General features: G+C 39.5%; 1 protein-coding gene across 2 annotated transcripts in view; it reads right to left on the bottom strand.

Moving 5' to 3' along the window:
• RSU1 (Ras suppressor protein 1) overlaps positions 1-13,904 on the bottom strand; it is a 106,232-nt gene that overhangs the window by 80,800 nt on the left and 11,528 nt on the right. For both annotated transcript variants that reach the window (XM_030504132.1, XM_030504047.1), the window contains exon 3: positions 12,731-12,781. In XM_030504132.1, the coding sequence (XP_030359992.1) occupies positions 12,731-12,781 (51 nt within the window). The remainder of the gene's footprint in view (positions 1-12,730; positions 12,782-13,904) is intronic.

Below are 13,904 nucleotides of genomic sequence, written 5' to 3'. Positions count from 1 at the left end.
ATTGACATAATTCAGCTGTTTCCAGCCTCAGTATTTCACTAGAACAGTAATTGCCCTTATTAAAATGTTTTCCTTTCAGGAATTATAATTTGACTTTGATGAGATGCAACGGACTGGCAAACCACGTCTCTGGTCTTCTCAGACAGATACTATGTTTATGCAAGACTAGGAATCAGAAGTACTAACAAATACAGGTTTTAGTTTAGTCAAAGCCTAAACAATACAGAGACCAAATACAATTCTCCTGAAGTTACACTGTTGATACAACTAATAAAAATCTGGTATGAAGGTTTTGGCCTTTTTGACAATGTAAGAGATTATGCTCCCCTAGGAAAAAAAACAGGGTAACTTAACATGACAAGTTATGCTAAATGTAATGCAGAGCTCTGTTGGGGGAACTCTGAACAAGAGTTCACTAGGCCAGACTTAACCAAACCTACAGTCAGTTTAGCTGTCTGTGTGTCAATTCTGTATTTCTGGTTGAGCACCATCACAAGATGATAAATTAAGAAGCTGTTATCCAAGGTACTGAAATTACTGAAAGCCAACTAAAACAAGTACATCTTACACCAAGGACAACACTATCACTACAAAGACAAGAAACCTCTGAAATTTTTTCATTTTGCTGTGAGGCTGGACTACAGAAACTGCCAGACTTACAGAGACAGTTTGTTAGTGCTACCCTCATGCGAGGAAAGCCAACAGTACCTTATGTGCATTTTGGCTGAATCAGTGTTAATGGGCACCTTAAATTTAGTCAGTCCTATTCACAGTGGATTTAGTTACCTAACAATCTCTTGTATCACAGAGTAACAGCAGAGCTGTTCTGCATCTGTGAACAGACCACAAGATCGGGACAAGTCCCCTGCAAGCAGCCTGACAGAGACATCAAAGCAAAGAGCTGGATCAAGTTACTGAGCTACCGTGAACTAGTGACACCGATTTAGTGGATGCGTCCTTTCAAATACCTGCCCAAACCAGCTTGTTTCCCCACTTCAGAATAAATGAATTCTTAACTTATTATCTCACTTTTGACTTAAGCGAGGAGGCTGTGTAGAGAAGAAGAATCATTTCGAGGAAGAAGATGAACACTCATGAAGATTACACCTGCACTGAATATCACAGCATCAAAGAGAACCCTGGTTTCAGTGGGTTACTACACAGTTGAAGAATCTGAAGTTCTACCTGCTCACCCCACTTGCAGACACAGGCAAAAGCTAATCTTCCATTGGCTAGTTCAGCAGAGGTTTTTAATTTTGCTTTCTTTTGTCAGGGCAGTTGTAAGTGCAAGTTGTAAGTTGTAAGTGTCCCTACTTACAACTACAAGAGCTGTCCTACAGGAGCTGTGTCCTTGCACACTGTCCCCTAAGTTTCTGATATAGCTGCATAATTCTCACAAACTGTATTTTATGTGAATCACACTTAAGATACTTTATATCATTATTTTCTTCAAGCCATACTAAAAGCTGCACAGGTGAGCAGGCTGAGATGAGAAAAAAGGCTAAAAATTTAACAAAGAATTTGGATGAAAGACTTTGTGTCTCACCCTGCTAAATCAAAATAAAAAGCCCCAATCCATAATTGTGGGGTTTGGTTTGGATGGAGGGGCTAGTGATACTATGTGAGAAGGAAAAACAGAAGAGCAGGTCAAGACCAGGCTTGTGGTAAGGTGGGGGCAGGGAGAGAACTTTTTCCTGTAGCAGCTTTTCTTCTGGTTCAACAATTCAGACTCATCTGTAACAGGAAGAATTCTCTCCTGGATTAAAAAGAAAAACAGAAGACTGAAATTAACTTCTGTACTGGTCTTGTAGCTAAACTGCACAGGCTCAGTACCTTCAGGTCTAAAGATGAGCAGTGGTCAAACAAGATTAACCAGGCATATAATGTTCTCTGTTCTGAACTTTACACAGCTAAGTGCATCCCAACTACCATTCCCCTGTTATGTTGCAAAATTCTTCCCAGCTATACAGCAGACTGCCAAATACCAAGAAATTCATGTTCTGGCAATACTGAATTCCACTGGAGTCACCTTCTCATGATGAGCTGAGAGAGTGAACTGTCAGCATCACAGTTCCATTCACCCACATATTTACAGTACGATCCACAGTGTCTTAACAACTCTTCTAAGACCATCTGCTGCCCAGTGTCATTAACAACGAAACTCCCCCTCAGCAAATGCTAGTAAAATTTGGCAGCCCAACGGCTTTGCATTCTCCTGTGAAGCTCCAGTCACATCGTGAAGCCCCATTCATGTTCAACCTCACTTCACAAGACCAGGAACAGCTTCCTTCCCCTTGTTCAATATTGGAAATTGCATACAGTGATTCACTATGAAATCGAGGTGAAGTCTATAGCTGTCAAGAGCTTGGTTGAGAAGGAAAGAGAGGATCTACACGCTGCACACCAAGGAATAAGAGGACTTTGTTCATGCTGCTGAAAATAAGTATTGGCAACTTGTTATACTTCAAAGCATTAAAAAAAATGCCACGAAGTTAGTGGCAATTCTTTAGGCACTAAAATATATTCTCATCAGAGCAGCCTTTCACTCAAGGCAAGTTATTACATTTTATTCCTACATAAGCAACAGCTGTTCAAAAGTTCTGATATGATTTCCAAAACATACATAAGAAGGATTAAATGCTACTACTCAATGCCTATATAACATCACTTCTCAGTATCCTGGGTCTGGACCTTAGCTCTCTCTCCATATCAAGAACCAGTCCTAGACCAGAGGTCTTTACTAGAGGTCTGATGTTGCCCTCTGTTGGAGAACAGATACTGGGTTAGACTGACCTTGTTTCCAAGGCAGCTATCGTGCAGAGCAACATGCTAAGAACATTTAAATCAGTTAAAGCAGCTTTGAGTCAAGTGTCTCAGATGTAACCCTTTTTCTCATAAAGCAGGAAACCCTTTCTCATAAAGCGGTTCTCATACCACTACCAAGAACTGACATCTAGATCCAGCTTCTTTTGTACACTCAACCTCTGACAAACAAGGAAGAACACAGAAAACAGAAGAGGAGAAAAAGAGGTGCATTTTTTTCCCCTCTGGTTCCACTCTGACACTCTTTAGTCATATGTTTAGGTTTCAAAACAATTCTTCTTGTAGTGGCAGGGCCCTTCATACAGCTAAAAATGCACAGGCTTCAGAAAGTCTCTATTTCTGCAAATGATCTTCAGGATTATTTCTGCTAAAGCTCCTCTGAAGCACTAGAAAAACAACAGAAATTCTCACAACTTTAAAAGTAAACACACTTGGGTGTTTGCAAGATTAAGTCTCCATTTGCTTTTCAGATAAAAGATAAAATCTAGCCTGCGTTTTTGTATTTAGTAGGGACCAATATTAAACATTTCTAAAGACACTTAACAGGAGACCCATACCAAAATTTCCTTTACAATTTAAAATTAAAATATATAGAACATTTCAGACAAGGAAGTTCAGATGAAAAATCTGACAAGTCAATAAACTACCCAATTGGACAAGTGAAATGATCTAGTAAAAATGTCTCCATGAGAGGAACACCTGGCACGTAAACAGAGTTAACTTTTCAGTTCATTTATACCTTAACACTGAATGTTAAAAATAAACATTTGTCCCACTGCTGTTTGGAAAATGTTGTCTGTAATACCTGCCCATTCATAAAACTGTGCATGAGTAAACTCACAATCTCCTCAGTAAGTATGATTCAAAGGCTACAGAAAACCTCCCACTGAATTCGATGATTTTGAATCAAGACATCAAGTGAAATAAGAATTTTAATTATTTAAAATATGATTTGTTTCTTTGGCATTCACATCTCTAGAAATTTTAAGCTGCAGAATCCTTTTTTTTTCATAATGTTTCTTCAGTTAGTGAAGTAATTTTGTGGTACCAGTAACATGATACTCAGTAGTACTCCAAACCCTAAAAGATTCTAAGGGAATATTTATCCAGAAGAGCTATTAAAATAACACTACTCGTCAGAGAACAGATTTGTAAGATTACAGCAGTTTTTAATTAAACTGCTCCACTTAAAAGCTGGTCAAGAGTCATATAGAGGAAAAAGAACTCCATACAGACTTTTGAGTGCTATCAGTCCATTATAGATCCCAAGAACAAAAACCTACTTTTTAAACCTAAAGTAAAACCTGTGGGCTATATGATATAATAAACCCAGATTGGCACACTTGCTAATCCAGTTAGCGTCAACAGGAACTTTTCATGAGTAAGGATCCCTTAGAGTAAAGGTCACAAAGACATGAAATGTTACTCACATTTCATGGGGGAGGAAGAATTTAGAATACTAAATACATAATGCATTCTGTGCATCCAATATAACTGTACTCATAGAGCCGGAGTCATGCGTAGATTAATTTGACAAGGGTTCTGTTATACTGAGAGAGAAGCAATCAGCTTCATCAAAATGAAAGAGGAATTAGCAGAGGGAGAACACAACAGTTTTCATTTTAAATATTTATGGCATGCTGATATCATACTTGGCAGTGAACTGCAGAAAATCCTGGTCCCAACTGAAGCATACAGTACTTGATTTACACATTCTGTAGTTCCAGTTTCCCCTTTTGCCTTCCCTCCATCTTCTTCCAAAGATGGAAAACACTCCTTCTTCCATCACCTTCCTCACACTGAAAACCTTAAAAATGAACTTGCACCTTAATCTTCAGCTCTTTCCAGAAACCAGCAGAGTTCTTTTTTTGCAATTATCCACAGAAGAACTGTAGTTATGAAAATGTTCTTATGAACATGTTTAAATTATATGATAGCTCGCTGATGAGCTACTGTGCTACCAGGCAATTTATCAATTTTCTGAGTTTTAATTTAGAAGCCAGAGTATAAGAAGAAGTGCTAGTGAGCACAAGAAAGGCTAAGAAGAGACTGGGAATCAAGTGACATCTAGTGAAGACAAAGGACAAATCTGTTCTTCTCTGTGAAGAAAGCTTAAGATGCACTTAAGAGTTTGGAGAGAAATACCAGAAACCAGGGACTGAGGTTAGGAAGGGATTACTAAATCGAAAATAAATCACCTAACAGTAAAGAACTGAAACCACACCAAAACAGCTCACAAAAATCTAATGTTTGTTAGCCTTTTTACAGCAGTAAGGAACCGTGCTGTTCAAGTGAAGATGAGTATAACAATGTGGATATAAATATGCCTCTTCATTTCTACAAATAATTTTGAAGAAAACAGAGTATTATACAAGCTTTTTGAATTAGTCTGACATGCAAGTACTGTAGTAAACCACAGCATCTTCAGCTTCAGTAATTGTTTTGAGGAGTACACAGTTCAGCCAAGATGCTTTGCTATTTTACATCAGGAGGAAAAAACCCCACGTGGTATACCATGCAAAAAGTTGAAGAGCACAGGCTGTGTTCCCTTGTTACAGGTCAGGTCATCTGTATCTGTTGGTCTTTCAACAGCAGGGAATGGTTAAGAAAAATGACTTCTGCAGGACTAAAGAACTTTAGCTGATTGCATTAAATTGAGATTTATCATCGGGCTTCCACCAAATGCAATTGCAAATGGTCTCACTAAATCTCAGTGAGTCTCCTTCAGGTGTTTAAGTTGTCTAAGCATCTTTTTGGAGTTTCACACTACTGCACAGTAGCCAGCTTTAGTTAAATCAAACCAGCTGAAGTTCAGCATGTTCGCCTTCCCCTTCCTCAACTCTCTTTACTTAGTCTATTCAGTCTGTTTTCTGCAGTTTACAAGAGGAACTAACCAAAGATGCCCTGAACACCAGGTCTTGAACAGGTACTATAGGTTACCTCTCACAAGTCAAGATCACTTCAGCCTCTTACTCAAGAATACCAATCTACTCATGTGCTTAGCAGTGTTTGTTTACAAAATCCTGCTTTCAGTGTATCTAACAAATAGTCCATAACTTCAGTTCATTTTAATGGACAGTATTAGTAGTTTACACTTTTTATACTACTGAAATGTTTTTAAGAACTCCTTTAGGACTGGTTTTTCATTCTGACTTGGACCAACTGACTCTTTCCCCCATTCAGCATCACAGACTGCCATGCTGACACTGTTTATCAGAGACATGAGCCTGTCCTCTAAACACAAACAGAGGAAGAAGCTGTAGTAAAAAAAGCTCATTCTCACTCACAAGATTCTTTTTCCAGCCCTCAGAGCTGGGAATGAATTAAACTTCCTTCTAGCTTGGGCTTCCTGTACCCAGTATGGTACACAACAGAGTCCCCCCTGTGCTCCTACATTAGCTGATCCCAGGCTTCATTCATTTCATTCCCAGCTACACCAATATTCCTTCTAGACAAGAGAAACCATGTTACCATGAATTTCCCACCCTTAGATAAAAATCAGGAAACTGTTCACCCCGAGGGTTATTTCACACTACAGTGTTTTTGACACAGGGCACCAATGGAAAGAGTAAGTGGCCAGATGACGAGTAATTGGAAGGGAAATGTTGTGTCCTTATCCACTTCAAACCAACACACTTGATAACTAGAAGAGTAAAAGAATGCATAGAAAATAGAGTACAAAACCAGCTATACAAAACTAAGTCCATTTGCCCGCCAAACTAGATCAAATCTCACCTCCATCCTTCAATATTGGCAACAAAAAAATTCTACTCTGCTTGTTAGAGAGTAAATTCATTAAGATGATATAAAATCAAGCTTTTTAATGACGCGAGTTCACTTGTGCAACATTCACTAGCTTTGAAAATGCCATCTCAAAATAGCCTATAGCTGGCAAGAGGATTTCCAACAATTTTACATTACAACCTGTACGTAGGGACAGGGAAATACCATTTGTATCGGTCTTCCACAAAAAAATTACAGCTATTTTAAGTCACTGGTATATAAGCAAAGACACAAGAAATTTGCACTAAAACATGTGAGAAAACATTGAGACTTACAAAAAAGGTTTAATAAGATCTTAAGGTCCTTTCCAACCCTAACTATTCTGTGATTCTATAATAGCTTCTGAAGAACTGTATTAAAGTGATTTGCATCTAGTGCTGCATTTAGTACATATGCTTACTTATGATGCAAAACTGACTTTGCTGCCAAACAGCAAACTTTGACAATTTAATTTATGCCTAAATTGGGGTAGTTTCAGCATGCACTCCTTATACCATTACACCACAAAACTCTAATAAATTATTCTGCTTCATTCTCCTAAAGCTTCTTAAAGCCAAAATTCAGATTGTTTAATGTTAAAATGCTCTACTATCTGTACTTTCTCAGAACCAAAGGTTCGGTTTTTTTTGTTGTTTGGGGTTTTTTGGGTTGGTGGTTCCCCCCCCCCCCCCCTCCAGGGAGAAAAGAAAAAAGCTAACAAGGTATTTAAACATTTGTGCAGAACTCCGATGTCACAAATTTAGTAAGGTATATGTATAGGGATCTTTTCCCTCCTTCTCACATTGCCCTGTGCACTGCACTCATAAAGATATTTCCCTTTGGAGAGCCTGGCATCAGAAATAGGAAGTAAAACCAAATCAGAATATGTAACAAAATTGAAAGACTTACAGTTAATTCAAAGCCCCACTCCCAAGCACAGTTGAGAGGCCACTGTTAGGCAGGAGATAACCCTAGCCTCACTACGTTGATAGTTTACTTGCACCATTTTGGGGTCTATCATGTCAGTACAACAGCATGGAATGACTCACCAGAAGGAAGCAGAGGCAGAAGGAAAGTAGAAAAGAATAAAAGAAGCAACAAAAAGTAAAGAGTACACGGGCATCTAGTTCCCTCTAGAAGTCAGCAAGTTTGCTACATAAACAACCAGACAAAATGCAAAGTGTCAGACAATACCAGTGGGAGCCACCATAACACATTTCAGCAGTCTGGAGAAGACAAAGCAGCTAGACTGGGAAGGCATTCAGGACAGATACATGCAGTGTTGCTACCTGTCTTTGGACTACCTCCAACACATCTAGGTACACACTATGCAGATGGAAAGGTGACTTATAAGGGACATGCCCTAATATAAAAATGACACCAAGGGATTTTGCAGCATTTGCTGTTAAGTAAGATCAAGGACACAATCAGGAGGGTTAACAGCAATGACAGGACAAGGTTCTGTGCTGGTCACACGGAAAGCAAGACAATTTAGAAGGAAATGGTAGAGCAAAGAAGAGAAAGCTGTGTGAGCAAGAAAAAGGGAGAAAAGTTTTGAACTGCTCTGCTGGAAAAAGGCAAATGCACAAGGATAATAAAGGGTGACCACATGGCTGTCAAAGAACATGATGAGTAAGACACAGCTATTCTGACAGGACAAGAAAGTGAACACAGAAACTAAATTCAGGCATAGAAATGGGAACCAGCAGCAAAAAGCCTAAGGGATCACCTCACAAAAAGGAAAGGACTAAATGGGTAAAGGCTTACACTTAAGAATCCAGGAAGCAGCCATGGAGAGAGCAAAGGACACTATAGGACAGAAGCTCAGAGGAAAGGAAGAAGAGGACAGAGAATGCAAGATCAGGCGATGCAGGGGAGGCTTGAGAACAACACAGTTGTTCCTGATCTCTCATTTTCAGACATGTGATAATATTGGGCAAGGAATCACAGCATGAGAGTAGAATGATAGAAAAATCATCAGGACTGAGTTTTGAATAGCAGACAACTTTTGAGAACATTTAAAGGCAGGGCAAGAATATACATGTGAAGCTGGCGACCACAGGATCACCTGAGGTTAAGGAGACGGAGGAGAATAGCAAAAACTAAGCTGCTGTCCACCACCATCTCCCTCGGCTGAATTGCTACCAGGAGCATAAGCATCTTCCCACGAAAGAAATTGCTAAAGCTATTTAAACAGTGACCTCTAATGGACAAATCATATAATACCGGTATTTCCACCGGCAACAGGAACACTCAGGGACTCCAGGTTATGACCAGGTAATGACACAAAAGCTAGAATCTCCAAATAGATTCCCCAAATAATTACACTACCAATTAATCATCTCAGGCAGGTAAGTCAAATAACTGTAACAGGAGTTACAAGTCATCAAAACCTGACAGCTTATCCCCAAAAATAAGTGAAAGTAAAACACACCAAGTTGTTTACGTTCTGATGAACAGCACTTGTACCTGCTGTCAATGCTGAAGTTACCTTTGACATCCCAGCCTGCTTTCCAGCCACATCTTCCCTTCTGTGCATTGCCAGGTTGAACTACAGTTAACCTGAGCTTCTGAATGCTCTTCAAGCACACTTCATGTTGCAGTACAGGGACTTTCATTACCAAACTTCATCAGCATACCCAGTAAGGATATTATGTGTGACTATACTAGGATGTGAAATTTCCACAAATTTGAGGAACATTTGTCATGACTTCTATTTATTTTGATGTTAGCCAATGGGCCCAAAACCACCTAGGTTAGGATCAGACTACCTATGCAGGCCAGTAGCATAAGCATGACTGTCTTTATTATGGTTCTCAGCTGTATACTGGATAAAAGGCTCTAAGCCACTAAATGACGGAACAAAAAGCTCCCAGTACAACATATGGGGACACTGGCCCACATATCCACATTAAGTTAAAAAAACCCAAAAACGCAAATATGCACTTTTTCCCTCTGCTTCAAGTGGATTGTCACAGGAGACCCCAAAGTGGAATCATGTCAGGTTTGTCACTTACACAGCAAGTGGCTCAAAAGACTGCAGGATTACAGCTATTTAGCTTCACCTAGAGTTTAGCTTCTGATTTTGCAGCAAAAGTTCTCATTGAGCAGTAAAAGACAAACTAAGCTGTTTCAGAAGTCACCTAGAGCAGAAGCAGCCAGTTCAAGACTCCTCCATTAGCAGAGCACCAGAGAGCTGAAAAAAATCCAGCCTAATGTTCTCCAGAAAAATCAGTGTGGATTTGAGCATTTCTGATTAGGAATGATTTAGACATGTAAATGCACAAGCACCAGCAGTATGAGTAGCATACTACAAATATTAACAAGAGCCATGCCTCAGAAATATTAAAAGTATGATGGATTTAATAGTGCGGTCCTCATACTTGCTTATGTAACTTTACTTACTTTTACTAGAGTTTGCTGGCAAAAATGTGAACTATGGTTACATAAAAATATGCATATCCAGTTTTACACGTATTTATTCTTCCAGATAGACATATTTACTCTAAACAGCAGGGAAAAAAGAGCAAGCAGAACACTCATTTAAATGGCAGAAAACTAGCAGAAGATGCTAATATGACCTTAGTGTATCATGTCAAGTGTCACTGCCACCAGCTTCCCAGTCATTTTAAGAACAATCTGCTAAGACAACTAATTACATAGCTTAAAAGATTAGGTCAACAGTGTCAAATACAAGAATATAAACTTGAAATCTAGCCTTTTAAAAATGTGTGCTGTCTATTGAAATGTCTACATCAATTTGTGAAAGAATAGTAAGATTCAGACTTGATGAGTTACTTCTCAGGAGAAGCAGTGGTTTTACCTTCCCATAAAAGAAACCCAAACATAGCAATTAGAAAGGCTGACAGAATCCTGTGGCTAAGAGAACAGATACACTTACAGCCTGCTGATCTAGGGACTACTTTAGAAGAAAGCAGTAATTAAAAGTTAAGATTTAGTGTAACACGATTTTACAGTAGTGGTAATCCTTAAAGTGGTATTTTGAAAACTAAAACTGCTTTAAAAAAATGGTGTACTCTAGATTTTTCTTGAATAAAGACAACCTGAACATATTCTTCTTGGACACCTCTTACTACCATATCTTCATCCTCCCCAGTCCAGTCCACAGCTAAGACTCATAGCTGGGACATAAGTTAGCTACTTAGCTAGGACTCAGGTTAGTTACTTAGCTTTTAATTCTGGTGCTCATGCTGAAGCATGTCACCCTCCCCAGGCTCAGTTCTCAGACAGCCAAGTTTACCACAATTCAAGTCTCCTTGCAGGAGTTTCAGCCTCTCTTCTCTTCCTCAGAGCAAGGTAGATGCCTGCTATTTGCCCAGCCAGTTGTGTGTTCAGTGAACTCTCCCTTTAGCTACGTTTAAGACTTTAAGGTGTCCTGCAGAAGAGGTAAGTCCTTGGAAGTCTGTTAGTTTTCAAAAGTAGTAGGATTTTTACAAATCCCAGAGAAAGAATAGTCAAGTTTACCAAGAATATTCCTTACAACTTGTTTTATCCTTGTGCCAACTAAGCAGCCATTCAGACAGAAGATATCAGAGCAAATAATCAGGACCATAGAAGTTCTGCCTGGCAGCACCAGGTACCCATCTGTGGATGAGTTGTCTGACCACAAGCAGTAGATGGAGGTGTGCAGAACAAGCTGCTGTAACAAGATACCTGCAACCCTCCAGAAGCTGCAGAGAAAGCTGAAGTGGCTGGATACAATTAACTGCCTAGCCTTTAAGCAGCTCAAATTCAGAGAAAGGTGCCTCCCTGCAGTGACCTGAGGGAACACAGAAGGCACCAGCTGGGTGGCCCCATAGCCCAACTCCACCAGAGGCTGACAACATATGCCGGGCAGCAGTATGCCCAAAGCAAGTTTAACATAATGCTCTCCCAAAACATTCTCTCAGCTTCCAGCTATTCATAACTTCACCACCTTCTAAATCAGGGGTAGAGCTGTATGCTCGATAACAATGTTTACAACTTTCCCTGCCTGAATTTGCCCACGAATTTATTCAGTCATCATTTACACATTAGATGGCTGGAAATTGCTGGTCAAATCTATAAATAGATTGAGATTTCTTTGAAAACTTCAACAGGAATAAAAACAGAATAGCTAGATGCCAGTCTATAGGACACTATATAATCAGAAGCAGGGCCCAGGATAACTAATTCATACTTCTCACAGCCACTCACTGTGATACCCATATTAATAATTATATATATTAATAGTGTATATATAATTATTATATCATTAATATATTACATTAAAATAATACCCATATTTTTATCCATTTACTACTGCTACTACAAACCCTTTAAGCTACACATTAGTACCCAATAAACTTCATCCAGAGAACTGTTTATGTGCTAGAATCTAAAAATATTCTTTTTTCCCCTCATGCTTAATCCTATGCAAATGCTCAGAACCTTAAGTGTTTTAAATTACACATACTATCTTTACTGCTTGTGTGGCAAGTAGTTTAGAGTTCAGTAGGTTGGGTTTTTATGGTTGGTTTGTGTGTGGGTTTGTTGAGGTTTTTTAAGCCCATCTCAATTTGTAAAGATTTCTGTGTTCTCACAACATGTTTTTCACCAGCACCATACTTAAAGGCTTCTCTACTATGGGAAGCAGGATCCAAGGTAATAGCTGAAGGTGATGTGTGTAGCACAAGCAAGACAACTTACACTCAGAAGACGTTGTTTTGACAGAAGTAGACTACTTGACTTTCACATCTGAACCTCACATTCAGTTGGCCTTGCTCACAGATGTTTGGTTATAGATATAATGCAGTTGAGTTGTAGTTTATTTTCACCTCCTTCAGTCAAATTAACCATACGTCTACTAAAATGCAAACTGTATAATTTCTGTTAAAGATTTTGGGCTGAACTGGCAACAAGACCTAGAATTACAGATCTTCCAGTATGCAGCAGATCTGTACTGAAGTTGGAAAGGCACGTTGAACGTGGCTGCTAAGTCACACGCTCGATCTCTTTGATTTTAATAAAGTGCTTCATCAAGAAGCACTTGAACATTGACACTCTGATGTTTTAAAATAAAAAAACAAACCAAAAACTACCAGTGTCCTGTTTTCAGTACTGCTCAACTGACTGTAATGAAGCCCAAAAGCAGGAGTATACTTACTTGTAAGCTTGTTGTGACTCAGAACCAGTTGTGTGATGTGAGACAATGTAACTGCAAATGAAGAGAGAAAGAAATTAGTTTATGGACATTGCAACTGAAAGCTTGTATCTATTTCAGCTAAAAAAGGGGAAAGTTATTATCTCCACTCCAGTAACTCCAGATTCACCAGCACTGTCACAATAAACAAGACAGGCTGAAGACTTAACAACTTATCCAGCCACTCCTCTGCCCCTTTACTTCATGTTTAGGCCAGGTTGGACAGGGCCTTAAGCAACATGGTCTAGCAGAAGGTGTCCCTGCCCATGGTGGAGGAATTGGAATTTGATGATCTTTAAGACCTTCAAGGTTCCTTCCAACCCAAAACATTCTGTGACATTGTGACCTAGCACAGCCTGAGCAGTAAGTACTGGTGCCTCCCAAGAGAGATCTGATTCTGGGCACACAAATACCTTTCTCATTCCCACCCTTTGAACACTTCCCAGGTTAAAACTGATAGGTACTCTTACCATCTATCCCAACAGAACACATGACACACCAGCAATTACATTTTCACAAGTTCTCAATTCATTAACAAGTCACTGCCAGACTTAAGTACCAATAGCTGCATTTACAACCTTTCACCCACGAAGCACAGTAGCGGACTGCATTGCTGTTGTGTGGCGAATGGCCAGACCATGCAATATTTACTCAAAATTAACTGAATGATCCGACTGATCAAAGCCCCTCAGATTCCACCTTATTGAACAAACAAGTGTCTGGCAGAGGGCAGCTGCAGACCAGCACTCCCCCTATGTTTCTTCATCCTTCACATTTCCTCTTGCCTATTTCCACCCTTCACACCACTATCACTTTCTCTAGGAGCTCCATAGCCCACAACTGACAACAGTATCTGACCAGAAAAACATGCTAAGTAGTCAACAGGAGAAACTCATGCCACGAAGGAATTCTCAAAACATATATTCCCCCTCCGTGTAAAAAGTTTGTTGTATTTTACTAGAAGTAGAAAAAAATCCAGAGGTTTTCCTCCCCTACATCTTTTCCTTACTTCCAGTGTAGCCTTTCCCAAGCAGCTCTAGAACATACCTTAATCCCCCTCCTAGGCAGCTGGGAACATTTCCTGCATGAAGGACAGCTGTAGTGCCCTCAGAGCTTTCCTCAAGCAACAGACATCACT

This window comes from Strigops habroptila, chromosome 1, assembly GCF_004027225.2.
Source record: "Strigops habroptila isolate Jane chromosome 1, bStrHab1.2.pri, whole genome shotgun sequence".
NCBI lineage: Eukaryota > Metazoa > Chordata > Aves > Psittaciformes > Psittacidae > Strigops > Strigops habroptila.
This window is presented reverse-complemented; position numbering and strand designations above follow the sequence as displayed.